This window comes from Aegilops tauschii, chromosome 5, assembly GCF_002575655.3.
Source record: "Aegilops tauschii subsp. strangulata cultivar AL8/78 chromosome 5, Aet v6.0, whole genome shotgun sequence".
Taxonomy (NCBI): Eukaryota; Viridiplantae; Streptophyta; class Magnoliopsida; order Poales; family Poaceae; genus Aegilops; species Aegilops tauschii.
Window position 1 is genome coordinate 546,635,437 of NC_053039.3, and position 20,043 is coordinate 546,655,479.

The 20,043-nt window shown below is 42.1% G+C and overlaps 1 protein-coding gene and 1 long non-coding RNA gene across 2 annotated transcripts; one reads left to right on the top strand and one right to left on the bottom strand.

Moving 5' to 3' along the window:
* Positions 1-4,841: 4,841 nt before the first annotated feature.
* LOC109733962 (pectin acetylesterase 6-like) lies at positions 4,842-8,399 on the bottom strand. Its single transcript, XM_020293174.4, has 9 exons — positions 8,105-8,399; positions 6,844-6,926; positions 6,583-6,712; positions 6,205-6,493; positions 5,935-6,049; positions 5,770-5,847; positions 5,545-5,650; positions 5,289-5,431; positions 4,842-5,183 (listed from the first exon to the last, which is right to left on the bottom strand). The coding sequence occupies exons 1-9, from the start codon at positions 8,286-8,288 to the stop codon at positions 5,082-5,084; spliced, it is 1,230 nt and encodes a 409-aa protein (XP_020148763.1). The 5' UTR covers positions 8,289-8,399; the 3' UTR covers positions 4,842-5,081.
* An 889-nt stretch (positions 8,400-9,288) lies between these two features.
* LOC123493914 (uncharacterized) lies at positions 9,289-10,221 on the top strand. The gene is made up of 2 exons (XR_006663337.1): positions 9,289-9,785; positions 9,854-10,221. It is a non-coding gene; the product is annotated as an uncharacterized lncRNA (long non-coding RNA).
* The last annotated feature ends 9,822 nt before the right edge of the window (positions 10,222-20,043 follow it).

The following is a 20,043-nucleotide window of genomic DNA, read 5'->3' on the forward strand; positions in this document are numbered from 1 at the left end:
TGCCCGTGAAACTATTTCACGTGGCCGACCTTTTTGTGCGACGCCCGACACGAAGGCGCCACACTACACTGTGCAACGCCTCACAGATAGGCGCTACACGCCTGGCCAGCGTTGCATCCCAGACTGCCTAAAAATTGCTAAGTCATTGTGCAGAGCCTAAGAGCTAGGCGATGTACTGTATAGTGTGGCGCCTAGCTGTCAGGCGCTGCACTAGTGGTTGCACTACAAAATGAAGCAACCACTAGTGCAACGCCTAGAAGCTAGGCGCTACACTGTATAGTGTGGCGCTAGCTCTCAGGCGCTGCACACTGACTTAGTAATTTTCGGATCACACGGGTGCGACGCTGGCCAGGCGTGTAGCGCCTATCTGTGAGCCGTTGCACAGTATAGTGTGGCGCCTTCGTGTCGGGCGTCATAAAAAAAGTCAACCGCGTGAAATAGTTTCACGGATAGTTGATTTGATTTCATCCATAGGTCAAATTTGTCAATTGCCACTCTCCTGCCTCCCCCATCAACGCCGTGACCATAAAACAATCCCCGCTCCCTCTCATCTCCTGCCTCCCATCCCACGAATCACCCACGGAGCCTCGTTTCATCAGCGCTTCCGTTCCAGCCCGCCGACCAATATGGTGCCGGCCGGCGCCCACCGCGCCATGCCGGAGGGGGCGACGGCGCTGGAGATCCCCGCAGACCGCCCGGCCTTCGTCACCCGCGTGTACTTCGACGGCCCTCCGGCCGCCACCGCCGTCCGCCTGGCCTTTCCGCCGCGCACGGAGCGCCCGGACTCGATCAAGGTGTACATGAACTCCACCCGCAAACGCGACCCCGAGGCGGTCTACCACGCGCGGCGCTTCGCGTACGCGTACATCACGCCGCCGGAGGCCCCCTGCCGCGCCGACCCGGGGCCCTTCATCCGCCGCGCCTTCCGCACCCTGGCGCTCGACCTGCCGCAGAACTTCGAGCTCCTCCCGGACACCTGCCACGGCGACATGGCGGTGCGCTTCCGCACGCCCGACCACCGGGAGGCGGCCATGCGCCGGCAGCCGTTCCTGCTGGACGGGGTCACCGTGAGGCTCGTGCGCGAGGGGGAGACGCCCAACGTCCGGCGGGTCACGCACGACTACCTCGTCCACGCGGCGCTGCGCGACTACGTACCCCGTCGAGCAGCGCACGGAGGAGATGATCGGGGACAACTGCAGCGGGTTCGGGTTCGTGCGCGAGATCGACCCGGCCTGCTTCGCGGCGCCCGACCTCTCCACCGTCCGCGTCGTCCTGCAGAACGAGCACCCTCGTGAGGACCACGAGCTCCGGATCCTCTACGATGATGGCTTCACCAGCGTCGTCCCCGTCGAGATCGTCGGGGTTTGGCACCGCTCACACTCCTGCGATGTCAATGGGCACTTGGGCAGTACGTGCCTCTCTTCCAGCCCCCGGTTGCCGCTGCTTGAATTGATGGATTTCAAGCTCAAACAAGTTTCTGCTAATGTTTAGAGTTAATTTCGGAAGTGGATAAACTGAGCCCGAGCTCATATGAGCTTGGAGAACAGTACAGTCCAAAATAAATGAAAACAAATTCAAAAAATTCTGAGCTCGAGCTCTTTCGACCTTCTATCCCCTATTTTGTCATTTTTAGAGGGATTACCTCATTTAAGGGATTCCCATCCATGTTACCCAATTTAACTAAACTTATGCCACATTTTATCGCCTCTTTAATTTTTGAGCCCAAGACTTTCTCTCGAGAGTCAGAGCTTCGAGAGGACTTTCGCAGATGTTCAATCTTGCGAGGCGTATGAGCCAGATTTTTAGTACTCTCCCAACCTGTTAGAGGCCACCCTAATAAGCGGAGATTGCCGGGAAAATGTTGCTCAACAAGACAGTAACCAACTTGAAAAAGGAGACCCTAGCATAACAAGTGGTGATCTCTGTACTACTCCCTCCGTTCTTAAATACTTGTCTTTCTAGGCATTTCAAATGAATATCACATACGGATGTATGTAGACATATTTTAGAGTGTAGATTCACTCATTTTACTCCGTATGTAGTCACTTGTTGAAATGCCTAGAAAGACAAGTATTTAGGAACGGAGGGAGTAGAATAGAAGCCCTGCTAATTGTGAAGAACCCACAGCCGGGAGCATTAGCAACTGGATTTTACCACATTCCGTTATAGCCTCCCTTGGGGGATGGCTTGGTGCTTCTGTCACGCTAGTCCACTTGCCATTGCACACGTAGCATGCAATGTCGACGGATTTGCTTCCATATGGATATGAGTAATAGGTAGTCTACAGTCAAAATTGGCTGTGTGCATTTTAGCTATGCAGAGGCCAGATGTTGCTCATCATGCTTTGTATTCGCTTGATGCTATATTTTTAGTTAATAAAAATGCTTTTTATGAAAAAAAATGTGTACGATCGATATTGTAAATCAATATTCAGAACAAATACTATTGGAGCCTTTTATTTGGCAGACCTAATGTTAGTGTGAGTGAAAATGGATAATCTAATGAGAAAGAGACACTACCCGTACAACCCACACTTGAAACCGAAACACACTGCTGCTTGGACAACATTGTAGGGTAAGGGCATCTCCAACGCGTTTCTGGCCATAAATGTCCGTGGACAATTCTTATAAAAAATGGAGAAAACTTAAAATTTGAAATGCCATGCTTACAATTTATGAAAAATGTCGCCCTCTCATCTCAAAATTAACTATTAGTGTTAAAAACCTGGAATTAAAACTTGTCATGGTCCTATAATTTGAGTTACCATGTCAACAAAGAGGGAAGAAATGCACTGACAAAAAAATGCCATCTCCTAAATAATAAAATGCCATCTCTTTATAATATAAAAATGCCATCTCTTAATAAATAAAAAATTCCATCTATTAATAAACAAAAAGATGTCATCTCTTAATACAAAAAATGCCATCTCTTAATAAAAAAAATGCCGTCTCTTAGTAATAAAAATGCAATCTCTCAATAAAAAATAAATACCATCTCTTAATAAACTAAAAATGCCATCTCTTAATAAATAAAAAATGCCTTATCTTAATAAACAAAATAATACCATATATTACTAATAAAAATGCCATTTCTTAATAAATAAAATTACCATGTCTTAATAATAAAAATGTCTTATCTTAATAAACAAAATAATACCATCTCTTAATAATAAAAATGTCATTTCTTAATAAAAATTACCATCTCTTGATAATAAAAAAATTACATCTCTTAAAAAATGTCACCTCTTAGTAATTAAAAAGCCATCTCTTCGTAATAAAAAATGCCGTCTCTTAAATAATAAAAATGCACGCACAAAAGCAAACTTTGTGAAACGAAAGAAGAAAGTGTTTCTTTTGGAAAATTCCATTTGACATAGTTTGAAAAATTATAAAATCCCATGTTAATATTATCTAGAAAAACTGTCATCTAGTGTAAAAAAGAGAGAACAAATCTTACGTGTCCTGGCTAGTTTAACAGTCAGATGTGGCTCCGATCCTGCGCCAAGATTCGTGCAAACGAATCCGATGGGAGAGAGCGTGTTCGCTAGGATTGGCCCCCCAGTGAACGTTCGCAAGATAGTTTTTCAAGAAAATAATTAACATTGCCCTCCTGCAATACGAAATTAGTTCTATTAGATTCTTCATTGAATATATTTTCACATCATATACACTTGTATTCATATTATTTTCTATAAAGTTGGTCGAACTTTATAAAATTTAATTTAGGACAAAGCTAATATGCAGAGTAAATAAAAACAGAGCAAATATTTATTTCATTCTTAAGAAACAGATCACTAATCATTTTGTACTCCAAAATGAATATGGCAAAAGAGTATTCAACTAATATGCTGAACAGAGATAAAATTTTTGGAAGTAAACCCGCACGCCACATGTGCGCTGACAGGTGTGTCCAGTATGAAAGAACGTGTGTAAAAATAAAAAGTTAAAATGTGATGTAAATGTACTTAAATGAGGTAAAACGAAAGAAAATGTATTAAAAAGGGTAATCCTTACTAAAAAATATCAAAAGCTGTGGTAAAAATATCTTAAAAGCAGTAGCCAGCTTAGTTCATTTTGCAGTTGATTTTACAAAGCTACCGTCTAATTTGTTGTTCTCATGTATGTGGGGGTGGTGATATGTCGATGGGTACGTTTTGGTGAGGTGATGCCGGCTTAGGGAATCTTTGATTCAAAGGATTCCTAAAGAAATTTTGGAGGGTTCCAATCCTTAAGATTTTTACCTGTGTAGTTGTTTGATTCGTAGGATTAATTTGTACTAGTTTTCATAGGATAATTTTCATACACTCCAACCTCATGTGAAGAATCCTACGGTTTTCCTGCGCACTATCAAATGACCATACTAGTCATGTCACATTGAAGATGTCATGCCACTCCATTCCTATGTTTTCCTATTCCTACATTTTACAAATCCTACGAATCAAAGAGGCACTTAGTAGTTATATATGTGTATTAAGTTTTTTAAAGGCGAACTTCTTTAACGTTGATCGAATTTAAAAGAAAATATCAAGTTTCTTTTTTCATTTTTTGTTGTGTCACACTAATGAATTTTACCACCAGATGCTTCAGTTGCTAAAAAATGTTATCATTCCATTAAGTGCGTGCTAAAAAATGCCACTCGGTATCAATACCGTCCAGTCAAATTCATTTGACAGAGAAATCATTGCTTCCATGGACATGCGGTTCTCATGCAATGTTTCTTTGCTCGCAAGGACACACAATTCAGGCAACAATCACACCGTGGAGAAATGCTTCTGTGTAGTCATACACAATTCAGGTGCTGCGGTGGCATTCTGTATATGTAATATAATTAGTGCTAGCTCATTGGTTGTAATTGCTTAATCTTGAAAAGTTTTTGGCAGGATGTGCTTCAGCACATATGCTGGTACAGTGATTATTTCACCTGCTTTAACTGTTATACATATTTGTCTCGTCTGAAACGAATTGGCATAAGAAAGTACACACAACAAAGTAATATTACAAGACACAAGCTCACTATTAAGTAATCACTCTGCTAGCTGTAATGTATATTTTCCACATTTTTTTTCATCAAATCAGTTGTCCTCACATGTCGTGATGGCATGAGTTGTCGCAGGGGTAGGCGCAGTCGATGGCCCTCACTTCGGCCCGGCCAAAGTACCAGTCACCCACAGATTTCCAGATCGCCTGTGCACGCACGCAAGAACAACACAAAACATGAAGTGAACCTATATATGATGATGAACTATATGTACAGTCCACTTCAATATTCAAGTGATAGCTAGTAGGTACCTTGTTCTGAAGATTAGGAGAGCCATACGCATTCCAAGTTGCATACTCTGACTGGCCGTGAGTGAAGCACGAGTTTATGAAGAACCCGTTGCTCCTGGAACGGGAGACGCTTAGCACAGTGCCCACCATTTGGTTCCTGAAAGCTGCACTCATAGGTACATATTGATCATTGATATATACATGTGACATTCAGAACTCGAACTTGGACGATCATCGTTTGGTGCGTTGCTAAATTAGTAAATCCATGGATGTATACCTTGCAAGATGTTCATCTGGAACGCGTTGCAGGCAAAACGACTGGACTTGCAGGCTCGCCAGGCGCCGCCGGGGTCGGCTACGTCCGGGGCCAGGCTTTCCCGGATCTGAATTGCATTTGCTCTTTATTGTCAGTACGGGTGTGTGGTGTGGACGATACTGTTCAACAGATAACAAAATAACCTAAGCTTGGACGATATCAGGTCAATATATAAGCTTCCTATACCTGCCAGGTATCGTAGGCTGCATTCAGCAGGAAGATCGGGGTATTTATGCCGCCGATTACATTCTGCGGGAAGAAGCACTGCATGCATGCATGTGCACATGAGATGATCGGTAGCGGTCAGTCGAGTTCTTGATGAGTTAATCATAGAGAATTCACGTTACGCACCGAGGTGGCGTCGAGATGACTGGTGCAACTCCTGGGCAGGTTCTGAGCCACCCCATGCGTGGCCACGACACCTCCGAAGTAGGTTCTCAAGGTATGCCACCCGGCGACGTTGACGCTGCATGTGTATGCCGGGTGAACAATGATAGATCGACTTTAGTACTCTCTCCCGTCCAAATTAGTTGTCGCTTCATTTGAGCGACAACTAATATGGATGAGAGGGAGTACTGATTTTATTGGATGGGTATAAGCTATGCATGCATATGTACGTACGCGTCGAGGAAGAATCCCGCGTCGGCGAGACACTTGACAGTGGTGCCCCGGCCGGCGAAGAAGCCGGCGAACTGGTCGCAGTGCAGCACCACTGCCAGGGCCCCGGCGGAGCTTCCCGTCAGCAGCACGTGATCCGCCGAGGACATCCCCATGGAGAGGAGGTGCTGGATGACGGCGTTCCATATGCGCTGGCCCCGGAAAAAGAGCCCCGAGCGCGCGTCGTAGCCTTCGCCGGCGAAAGACGCGCCGTCGCAGTAGCGGATCATCACCCGGTTCCAGCTGAAGAAATCTAATAATGGGCACACACGCATACAAGAAGTTTGACTTAGAATAAACATAGAATTTAAGTATTTTGAAACGGAGGGAGCATGCACGAACCAGGGTTCTCGGCGGGGCTGGAGCTCAAGATGCCGCCGAAGTACATCTGCCTGTTCATGAGATTTGACGAGCCGAGGCGGCTCACCTTGCGGTACAGGCACGACCCCACGCTCTCGCACCATGAGCCTCCCTGAGTGTAGTGCAGCATGTTGGTCGGTTGATTGAGTGAAATGCATCACAATGCTCAGACACACATGCGTGTCTTTTTCTTTTGGGAAAACAACATGCATGTCTTTATATATGCATATGTAGAGTATGTACCTCTAGGTGGACGATCCAACGGTTCTTCCCTGCACCGTAGCCCCCATCCATGTGGTAAGCCGGCGGCGACCCATCCATGCACACTGCACATCATTTACATGTACAGAGCCGTTACGTATGGATAATACTAGTTTTTTTTAGGAACGGATAACACAGCTGCAGCCACATATATATATGTACAAGTGTTTTCATTTTATATATCATGCATGTGTCAATTCAACAGATCGTCGGCCACTTTCAGAGAAATATAGCCTAACGGGAAATAGATCAAGTTACGAAAACACTGACAACTTAATTACATATGTCATTTATTTAAATTTATTTATCAAAATCGTGCAGGTCACAGAAGACATGACACAAGCCTTGGTTACGGATATGTACCATTCAAGAGTCGAAGAATACGTTTGGAAGATTGCAAGAGCAACATAATGAATGCCTAATAAATGTCAGTTTGCAGGATTTCAAAGAGAATATTGTACAAATCTAAATGATTTGATAGTACTTTGTGAAAACATGCATGTCGTTTTGAGTAGTAGTAGTTTTTTAGGGAGAATATTGTGGTAGTTAATGTGCAATTAAGAGGGAATTTTTAGGGATCCAACAAATTTAACTGTATTAATCGTGCAATAGAACACTACTTATATACTCCTATCATTACATGTGGAGATATTATTGCACGTTGATATATGGTAGAATATTGATTTCACGTTCATATTTGGTAGCATATTAATTGGTAGGATATATGCTTGAGATCTGTTGTGTCTATCCCTTTGGGCCTTTATATATGGTATATAGATATAGACAGAGTGCAGAAACTGCCTGCAACGCTTGAATTTTACTTCCTCTGTCTCATAATATAAGAACATTTTTTAAACTATATTAGCTTGAAAAACGTTCTTATATTATGGGACGGAGGGAGTAACTTGGTGCAACTTTTGCAGATCAAAAGATCAAAAGGTTGAAAGTGAATTTTCTATCTAAGGTATATGAAAACAGAGAAGGTTGGGTCTGTGGTACTGGTTTTCACCTCATTTCCTTTTTTTGTAAATAATTGTCCTGGGAATTTTTTTTATATGAAAGAACAGCTCTCACCAGTCCCTGGGCCAACACATATGGCATCTAAGGACAATCATGACGATATGGAATTTGCACCGAAGCCTAAAACCCCTCCAAACCGGTGGTGGATGGACAATTTTAACATGATCGAAAAAGTACTAAAGGTTAACTCAAAATTGCTATAAGCGTATGTACATATACGTACCGGCTCCCATGGCGACGGCGGACGTGAGGACGGTGATAGGCACTGGTACGCCCGGCGCCCCGGCAAGCCGCCTCATACCACCACGGCTCATGTTCCGGTCGGCCGCCGCCTGCGCGCTCCCGGCGAGGACCAAAACCACAAGAAAAGGCGCCCAAAGCTTGGCCATCCCGGCCTTCTCCTCCATCTGCTTCAACTACGGAAAATGGATACTCACGACTCTCTCCCTGCTGGCTCCTCGAAGTATATATAAGCGAGTCGAATTGATGATCGAGCAGTTACTACAAGTATATATATTGAGATACTGGTATTCAAACACGGCATGAAGGAAGGAATATCAGCTTGGTCAAGAAAAATAGGTAGGTATTAAATGCAGCGACCACCTGCATGTATACATCCATTGTACTCCCTCAGTTCCTAAATATAAGTCATTTTAGATATTTCACTATAAAAACAACATTCGGATAAATATAGATGTCTTTTAGAGTATATGTTCACTCATTTTGCTTTATATGTAGTCTATAGTGAAATCTTTTAAAAGATTTATATTTAGGAACCGAGGGAGTACTATACCCGCGTACGTGAAGATCTAGCAGAGCATGAATGTCATGGCACACCGCCTCGGGGCCTAGCGTACAATTCTGCTTACATTTCCTTCTGTATATGTGCCAGTTTTTCCAGCACAGAATTTCAAGAAGGGGAGCTCCAGGATATATGTCTCGTACTAGAAAGCGGCGCTTCGAGACATATGTCTCGTATACAAGGAAGTCCATCACCCCGGCCCGCTTCCATATGTGCCAATTTGCCAGCACGAAATTTCAAGAGGTGGAGCTTCGACACATATGAGAAAGTCAATCACGCCGCTGGGATCGTGGTGCAATCCATCGCAACTTTGCTCGGTCCGTTCATATCCAAGCGGACCTTATCACTGCACAAATGTATCTATCCATTAGACACGTATATGACCATGTGATGAGCACATTTCCATTTCGGTCACCGCTGATATTGTCACACCTGTTCAAGTCACAGAAAGATAAGGACCAATCAGCGGTGCTCTGACACGTCAACTTAAATATCAGGTACTGGTGAAAAGGACTCGCATCTATTATCATAGTTCATTAGAAGTACAAAGCACCCCTCACTGAACGACTACTGCCGCCGCTAGAAAGAGCCACCGATGCGTCGCTTTCATACCAGACTTGGCCTGACCTTACCGATGATAGTCGGGAAGTTTTCGTGCACGTGCCCCTAAGGACCAGCGCCCCTGAGACGCGGTTGCCGCCATTGAACCCTTGAATCGAAGAACCTAACACCAAATCTTGCCGTTGTGTACACACAACAAGAAATCCCAACCTCAACGCGCTGAGGAATAGGAAGGAATCTACGATAGAGCTCTATCTAATCCGCCCCGATAGACAAACTTGAGGAGGATCCGAGCCCCGAAGACTGACTCGGAGAAGAAGCGTCGCCATCCGTCCGAGCGCCACCCTTGCGAGGAATAGAACCATAAGCTATCTGCTAGCAGGAGCCGAGGCACCATGATTCATCTACCCGCCACCGGCCGCCAGAGCGGCAGGTAGAGGAAAGGTGAATCCACAGGCTCGCCTTTGGAGATCGAGTGGAGGAAGACTTTGCCCTAGTCGTCTTCCGAGAGGGGAAAGAAAGACGTCAAATTAAATATCAGGTACTTGCGCCTCTGAGAACTTTCATTAATGATCATGAGAATAAACCGTATATATTTTTATTGTTAAGGAAGAAAGGAACTTGCATGGACGAGAGGGACAAGCACTGGGGCATGAGCAAGCATGGAGATGGCGGCAAGAATACATGGAAGGAAGATGGAGTTTCAAGTGGTTATTTTGTAACTTCGGAGCCACCATAATGATGTAAGAACACATAGATGAAATATCGAAGATCACAATTCATATTTCATCCATGGCCTTCTATAGGTGTTGTGCCATATTACTTTTGGGCCAAGCCCATGTAATTTTGAAATGTATGACCATAGGTAGGTTTTAGAGCCACAATAGTGGAGAAAACCGACTTAAGGTGGGACCCCCCTATAGGGCTGGCTGGATTTTCGTGTACCTACATAAATATCACCCCTAGGGCATCATTTAGACTCTGCTTTGTTTAGTTAAAAGCTTTCCATATCAGCAACTCCGTCTACTTTGTTTGTGTTCAACGATCATTCCATGTCTGCTTACGAAACTCCAGCTTTCATCTATTCTTCGTACATATTTGCAATATTCATATCACAAATCATAGTTCTTCGATTGCCTGTAGGGATTAGACATTCGTGGTCAGGTTGATGGTGCCCCAACATGGTCAATAAAAATTCAACGTTGTCACACATTTTAGTCGGATCGTCAAACTCGACTCCACCCAAATCAAATGAGTACCTCTCATTGAAAGAATGGGACACCCTTATACCTATCACGTTGTATCATTTTTTTAGGTCGCTCGATAAGATTTTTCAGTTTTCCAGTAGTTTAGATTGCATCTTGGATCTATTTGAACAAGGAAAATAAACGAAATGGCCACATTGGATCACTCAAGAACTCCAATCTTGCATCCAAGAAGCAAAAGACCAATGGCGACTCAAGCTTGCAATTTACTCGTGTGGATGAAGATGGCAAGCCAAGTGGAAATGATGTTGCACTCACTAAATGCGTGGCAAGACCAGGGGGAGCAAAATAGGGCAGAACATATCTGATCGACGAGCTCATCATTATTGACCTCGTTGGTAGAGATGATCTCTAACAAAGAGGTTTCAAGTGACGAGAGAGGTGACAGGAAGGGAAAAAAAGAAAGAAGAAAGGTTCAAGGGGTTCATGGAAATAGTAGCCACAAAGCGGAACTTACGAGGGAGGGGATAACATCAAGAGGGAGAAGATGGGCATTGAGGGAAAAAGAGCAACAACCAAGGCCGGCTAATTTGGGCTCGCATGGTTCACCAAGAAGTCGAGGGTCATGTTCTTCGACACTGCTGTCATGGATGATGAGCAAAAGAAGTGGTTCCAAAGTTTACATGCTAACATCAATGAGCACCACGTCTCATCCGTGCACCAGAACATTTTTGGTTTTGGTTGCTTGTACCCCCCCGCCCCCACACACATTTAAGAGATAATTCTTTTGTTTTGAAGTGATGACTGCAAGATGATCTAAACGACCTAGCGTCAATCCTAAAGCTGTGATGTGGTATGTGAAGACCATCTCTGTCGCCGGCTATGGAGAGGGTTGTGCCCGCGAACCATCTGTCTTGCTACTCATCTTCTCTAACAAGCTCCATATCGCTGGAGGCTCACGGAAGGAGCATGGTTTGTCCTCTATTAGTCCATGCCAATCACAACTTATCACTAATATTTCGCTCAGGAGTTCTAAGTATGAGATCTATGATCCTTTTATGTCTTTACCTAATAATAATAAAGCAAATAGGTATTCTTGGTCCGTCGTGACATTTTGCAAATTTCCTGGTGCGTGGGTTGCGCATTGTTTCTAATTTTTTTGTTTATCCCTTGCATGGGCCACTAGGCCTGCCATGTTCTACGGTTTGTGCCCTTGACTGCACATGTCAACAAAAAGAGAAAGACCCGATAATTGAGGACATGAGCGCCACAATAAAAGAAGGCTGGCTCTAATTAAAAAAAACTGGATTTCAATTGCCGAAAATAAAGGAGCCTCCATTCAATGGAATTGTGGTCTGTCATGGCGCTAATTGATTCCCTAATAATTACTAGTAGACTGCCCGTGCGTTGCCACGGGCTTTTAAAAATTTGTATCGGTTACATGTAAAATTTTACATACATAGAAAGATAGGCAATAACAAATAAAAAAATAATTGGAATCTAATTCGCTTTCAATGTACTTCGATTAAAAAAATGTAATTCAACCCTATACCTGATGTACAAAATAAAGAAGGTGGTACACAAACACTGAACTCTTTATTCTGCAATGCATTACAAATGATAATAACACTTGAATGCCTTTTTTTAATTCTTAAAATCGTTTTCCTCATGAAAGCATGTGCATTGTTATTATCCATTAATTAAAAACAACACATGAATAATTTTTTTTCCTTTAAACAAATGTTCCAAGATGTTCCAACCAGAAACTTCGTTGCAATATGCAATTGGCTGGCAAACTATTACATAATATGGATTTAGGCGCTTCAAACCATACAATTTACCATTTAGAAAGTAATAAAGAAAAACACATGTTCTAGAACATGCTACTCCTACCTCTCTTGTGACAGGTAGATATATCAATCTTTGATAACATTCATTGTTTAAACTTTTATTGGCATTTATTTGTATTTTTATAACAATTTTTCAATTTTGTTTGCGTTATGTAACTTCATATTTTGTGTATCGGCTCAAAAGGATTTTCACATAAAACTCAAAAGGAAATGTGTGTGTTGTAATAGGAGCTACACCATAAAAGGGAAGCAAGCAACCCCTATTGAAACACCAACCAACTGGAGAGAAACCCTAATTAGACATACACTCATACATTAACATCAAATATAAGGGTGAAAGTGTGAATGACATATATTTAGGAACGGAGGGAGTAGCTCACAACTCACAAGTTTACAACATATTTTTTCATCTATTAGCACAAAAGTCAAATAATGCACGGTAGGACTGAGGAGAAGGTCCATAATATGTGTGCGTGCGTGCAAGAGAGAGAGAGAGAGAGAGAGAGAGAGAGAGAGAGAGAGAGAGAGAGAGAGAGAGAGAGAGAGAGAGAGAGAGAGAGAGAGAGAATCGACACCCCCAAATTGTCTCCGTATATCTAGGCTATCCGAAAACCCATACAATATGTGAGAAGGAAATGGGGTAAGGACGTGTATGGACAACACGCCAGATCAGGCCGAAAAAAAGACAGTTTTCTAAAATATTACAAGGCATCCCAAAGATATTGACGTTATGAATTGCTACGACCTTAAATGCTTAATACAATCAACAGAAAAGCTACCAGCATGCTTCTCCATTTTGAGCCAGTCCACCTATTGAGGACTTCTTGATTAAAACCTGCAGTCATTCTAGATAGCCTGCGAAACAAGAGGTAAATGTCAGTAAATAATGTACAAATGATAATTCCAGTTGAGTTGAAAGGCTTAATTTGAAAACCAACAAACATATGCAGGCTTATTTCATACTGCTATTTTAATGAGCACCAATAACCTCCTTGTCAGCATCATAATATATCATCCAAAATCATATAAACAATTTTGAGGCAACTTTATACTACTTATGAACATAAATAATATGATTAATAAACAAACATTGTATTGTAACAGATGTGAAAAACACTTCATGTTGCAAGGAATCAGATGGTGTGAGTATCGTCTGAAAGTTTTCTAGAGAAATAAGAATAGAGAGATGTTAAGTTCAAAGAACAGAATGGCTCACCTTACAAAAAGTCTAAGTTCACCATCATTACATGTATAAATGGGGAAAACTTGGTATGAATAAGAGAAATAGCAAATAAGGATAGAGAGTTATTAAGTTCATCACACTGTTTATTTGCTTACTATAGAAATAAGGCAACATCCCCGGGAAAAAAGGCAATGAACCACTCGCTCATGCAATTTGCCACATTTTCTAATGTAGGGGAATTATTCCACTTAGACATCCGTAGTTGAACAGACCAACCCCAACTCCCATCCCGCTAACTCACAACCCTCAGGCTTCTCACTAAATCCAGTTACTCGTGTTCTAAATGAGCCATTGATCGATGTCGTCATGGCAGGCCAGCAACAAGGGACAAGGGTGGCAACCGCCTTCCCATCTTAGTGCTAGTACCTCCTACTTCCATACTGGAAACACCATTCATTTTGGGCTCTACCACGACAACGCCACTCATGCGTTGCCTCGGAAATAGAAAGCTATGTTAAAAGAAAATTCATTACAGTTTGAGAATAGGGAATCACAAGCTAGCTAGTACAAGCTAAGTAAAACATCTAAATTCAGATTGAATAAACATATATATTCACTTAAAAGACGATGTTCCACACTGAGATATAATACATCCCCCTCTTTTGGCAGATACTTAATAATGTATACTGACATACATATATACCAAAAAAGTATAGATAATAATCATTATTTCAAAATATATCATCAGCCAGGTCTTAGACCTTGGTACAAACACATGTATAGACCAAAACTGAATTATCATAAGTAGAAATAGAGACTCCATAGTATGAAAAGTATATGGCATGACCAACTTCGTCGAGTAACAAGAGAAGGGAAGAACAAGACAGTTGGGAGGGATAAGGCAACAACGGCAACAAAGCATCATCCAGGGGAAGCAACACACATACCAAGAGCAGCAGCGTAGTTCACATCTTTAGGTTGAGGGGAACATCTGGTCTTGTGGCTTTGCCATGCTTCACAACTTTTGCTAGGTGCGGGCCACTGGGCCGTGCGGATGCACCCAAGGTGACCACCGACCTGCACCTTGGTCAGGGTCATCCATGGGGTGGGGTGAGCGTGGCTTGTTTTCCACCGGAGCCGGATCAGCGCCAAATGGGTCCTCAACATGACCCCTTCCCCAATGCTCTCTCCACACACCTCAAATCAACCCCATCAACAAGGTGCCTGACATCGCTGCTAGCTCAAGCCATCGGGAGGAGGGGTGGAGAGGGCAAGTCACAACAAATTATGTGTCAATAAGGAAATATAGAAATAAGCCAGTGAGAAGAAATTATGTATCAATAAGCACAAAATAAACAAGATCATTGATAACATTGGGGTAAGATCTGGATGTGATGAATTAATGATCAGCCACACCACCACACCATCACACTCAAAATTACTTCAAGTTCATCATCCTTCATGTCAGCCTCGTCACCGTCATCCAAACCACACCACAACCTTAATATCTTACTATTGCCTTTCCAATGCTTCCTGCATTGCTGAAATGCCATGTAGTTAGCCTTGTCTCCGTCATCCAACTCAGAAATAAATCACTTCGATCATGAATGTCAAGGAGCCCTACACCCATAGGTACCAAAATATTTAGGGAAAATATTTTAGAGTATGAAAGAAAATCATCCGCGGAAACTACAAGACCTTTAGCTTGATAACAACAAAGTTCAAACAATCAGACGTAACACATGAGGCGGAAGGAAAAGAAACTATCTTCCATGATAAATTGTTAGTGGCTCACCTCCGCTCAATGTTGTCCACCCTCTTTGTTGTGCCGCTCCTTTTGAGTGTTGCTTCTACCGCCATCCACTTGGTGAGCGCACTACTGACCCATCCTCACAAACACAGGGATGTGCAAGAGCCCAAAGTTTGATGACGTTGATTGGATGCACTTGGCATTCATGAACCTATGCTAATGAACAAAATCTGACATTTGTAAATTTCATCAAAATATGGAGCATGCAACTATATAGATAAAATTATAAATTATTTCAATTAACCAATAATTTAAAGCAAGCATGTTCAAAATATAGCAAGGCAGGTCATCCAATGTTAATTGTGCCAAGAACTTAATTATTATTTTTTAAATCAGAACTTGATTTTTCTTAGATGAAATTGTCTCCACTGTGTACGAAGCATGAATAAATCAAGTTAAAAAATGCAAAAACTACACAATCAAGGATTCTAGTCAAAAATATTCCACATCAGCTAAACATCATTGCATCCGCAAGTAATCAGAAGTAGTTATAAAAGTGCAGCAACTACACAAACATCTCAGTTCACAAACTGTAACCCTATTCACTGCTGGTGGTTGTGTGAAATTTCTGCAGCAAAGAGAAAAACAGTGACAGGGGAGAGAGGTAGTGATGACGTGCATCGTCTGCCCTCACCTAGCAGCCTTGCAACATCTAAGCCAAAAACGCAGAAGCGCACCATCAATTCATTCCATTCCATTTTTGAAATTTTCACGACAACCTTGAATAGAAATAAAATTATAAATTATTTCAATTAACCAATAATTTAAAGGAAGCATGTTCAAAATATAGCAAGGCAGGTCATCCAATGTTAATTGTGCCAAGAACTTAATTATTATTTTTTAAATCAGAACTTGATTTTTCGTAGATGAAATTGTCTCCAATGTGTATGAAGCATGAATAAATCAAGTTAAAAAATGCAACAACTACACAATCAAGGATTCTAGTAAAAAATATTCCACATCAGCTAAACATCATTGCATCCGCAATGATACGTCTCCGTCGTATCTACTTTTCCAAACACTTTTGCCCTTGTTTTGGACTCTAACTTGCATGATTTGAATGGAACTAACCCGGACTGACGCTGTTTTCAGCAGAATTGCCATGGTGTTATTTATGTGCAGAAACAAAAGTTCTCGGAATGATCTGAAACTCCACGGAGATTATTTTTGGAAATAATAAAAAATATTGGCAAAAGAATCAAGGCCAGGGGGCCCACACCCTGGGCACGAGGGTGGGGGGCGCGCCCTACCCCCTGGGCGCGCCCCCTGGAGCTCCACCGACCTCAACTCCAACTCCATATATTCGTGTTCGGGGAGAAAAAAATCAGAGAGAAGGATTCATAGAGTTTTACGATACGTAGCCACCGCCAAGCCCTGAACTTTCTCGGGAGGGCTGATCTGGAGTCCGTTCGGGGCTCTGGAGAGGGGAATCCGTCGCCATTGTCATCATCAACCATCCTCCACCACCAATTTCATGATGCTCACCACCGTGCGCGAGTAATTCCATCGTAGGCTTGCTGGACGGTGATGGGTTGGATGAGATTTATCATGTAATCGAGTTAGTTTTGTTAGGGTTTGATCCCTAGTATCCACTATGTTCTGAGATTGATGTTGCTATGACTTTGCTATGCTTAATGCTTGTCACTAGGGCCCGAGTGCCATGATTTCAGATCTGAACCTATTATGTTTTCATGAATATATGTGAGTTCTTGATCCTATCTTGCAAGTCTATAGTCACCTACTGTGTGTTATGATCCGGCAACCCCGAGGTGACAATAATCGGGACCACTCCCGGTGATGACCATAGTTTGAGGAGTTCATGTATTCACTATGTGTTAATGCTTTGGTCCGGTACTCTATTAAAAGGAGGCCTTAATATCCCTTAGTTTCCGTTAGGACCCCGCTGCCACGGGAGGGTAGGACAAAAGATGTCATGCAAGTTCTTTTCCATAAGCACGTATGACTATATTCGGAATACATGCCTCAATTACAATGATGAATTGGAGCTAGTTCTGTGTCACCCTATGTTATGATTGTTACATGATGAACCACATCCGGCATAATTCTCCATCACCGATCCAATGCCTACGAGCTTTTCACATATTGTTCTCCGCTTATTTACTTTTCCGTTGCTACTGTTACAATCACTACAAAACCCAAAAATATTACTTTTGCTACCGTTACCGTTACTTCCATATTACTTTGCTACTAAATACTTTGCTGCAGATACTAAGTTATCCAGGTGTGGTTGAATTGACAACTCAACTGCTAATACTTGATAATATTCTTTGGCTCCCCTTGTGTCGAATCAATAAATTTGGGTTGAATACTCTACCCTCGAAAACTGTTGCGATCCCCTATACTTGTGGGTTATCAAGACTATTTTCTGGCGCCGTTGCCGGGGAGCATAGCTCTATTCTTTGAGTCACTTGGGATTTATGTCTGCTGGTCACTATGAAGAACTTGAAAGACACGAAAACAAAAATTTATCCCTCAACTACGAGGGGAGGTAAGGAACTGCCATCTAGCTCTGCACTTGATTCACCTTCTGTTTTGAGTAAGCTTGCGACACCTAAACCTGCTTCTGCTATTAATTCTGATCTGTCGCATGTTATTGATGATGCCACTTCTGCTATGCATGATACTTATGATGAAACTACTTCTATGCTTGATACTACTGTGCCACTTGGTGAATTTCTTGATGAACAACTTGCTAGGGCTAGAGAGAATGAAATTATTAAAACTGATAATATTGATGAAAGTGATGATGAAGACTCCCCCAATAAATATGAATTGCCTGTTGTGCCTGAGGGCTATGTTATGGATGAAGAAACTGCTAGAGACTTTCTTGCTTGCAATGATAGAAGTGATCTTAAGAAATTATTAGCTAAGCTGAAACAAAAAACTCTGAATGCTAGAATGAAATATGATCCTGCTTATGCTACTTCACCTATCTTTGTTACTGATAAGGATTATGAATTCTCTGTTGATCCTGATATAATTACTTTGGTTGAATCTGATCCATTTTATGGCTATGAATCTGAAACTGTTGTGGCACATCTTACTAAATTAAATGATATAGCCACCCTGTTCACTAATGATGAGAGAACTCGCTACTTTTATATCCTTAAATTATTTCCATTCTCATTAAAGGGTGATGCTAAGATATGGTTTAATTCTCTTGATCCTGGTTGTGTGCGTAGTCCCCAGGATATGATTTATTATTTCTCCGCTAAATATTTCCCCGCTCATAAGAAACAAGCTGCCTTAAGGGAAATATATAATTTTGTGCAAATTGAAGAAGAGAGTCTCGCACAAGCTTGGGGGAGGCTTCTCCTATTACTTAATGCTTTGCCTGATCATCCTCTTAAGAAAAATGAAATACTTGATATCTTTTATAATGGACTAACCGATGCTTCCAGAGACCACCTGGATAGTTGTGCTGGTTCTGTTTTCAGGGAAAGAACACCAGATGAAGCTGAAATTTTATTGAATAATATGTTGACAAATGAAAATAATTGGACACTTCCTGAGCCAATTCCTGAGCCAACTCCTAAGCCAACTCCGAAGAAGAGGGGTGTTCTATTTCTCAGTCCTGAAGATATGCAAGAGGCAAAGAAATCTATGAAAGAAAAAGGTATAAAAGCTGAAGATGTTAAGAATTTACCTCCTATTGAAGGAATGCATGGTCTTAATTTACCGCCTGTTGAAGAAATATATGATCTTAATCCATTACCTATTGAAGAAACTCATGGTCTTGATAACCCGACACAGGTAGTAAAGGTAAATTCTCTCTATAGATATGATAAAGCTGAAATCCCTCCTACTAAGTTTGCTAGCCAATGTTTGGATGAGTTTGATAATTTTATGGTTAAGCAAGAAGACTTTAATGCTTATTTTGGTAGACAATTGAAACAAAATGCTTATATGATTGAACACTTGGGTGATTATATGTCTAGAGTTAAAGGTGAACTTAAACTCATTAGTAAACATGCTTCTATGGTTACCACTCAAGTAGAACAAGTACTTACAGCTCAGAATGATTTGCTCAATGAATTAAATAGTAAGAATAATGACTATGCTGTTAGAGTGGCTACTAGAACTGGTAAAATGACTCAGGAACCTTTGTATCATGAAGGCCACCCTAAGAGAATTGAACAAGATTCTCAGAGAAATAATGTAGATGCACCTAGTCCTTCTAAAAAGAAGAAAAAGAAAAATGATAGGACTTTGCATGCTTCTAGTGAACCTATTGCTGAACCACCTGAGAATGGGGGGCGTGCCCTACCCCCTGGGCGCGCCCCTGCCTCATGGGCCCCCTGGAGCTCCACCGACCTCAACTCCAACTCCATATATTCATGTTTGGGTAGAAAAAAAAATCAGAGAGAAGGATTCATCGCGTTTTATGATACGTAGCCACCGCCAAGCCCTAAACTCTCTCGGGAGGGCTGATCTGGAGTCCGTTCGGGGCTCCGGAGAGGGGAATCCGTCGCCATTGTCATCATCAACCATCCTCCATTACCAATTTCATGATGCGCACCGCCGTGCGTGAGTAATTCCATCGTAGGCTTGCTGGACGGTGATGGGTTGGATGAGATTTATCATGTAATCGAGTTAGTTTTGTTAGGGTTCGATCCCTAGTATCCACTATGTTCTGAGATTGATGTTGCTATGACTTTGCTATGCTTAGTGCTTGTCACTAGGGCCCGAGTGCCATGATTTCAGATCTGAACCTATTATGTTTTCATGAA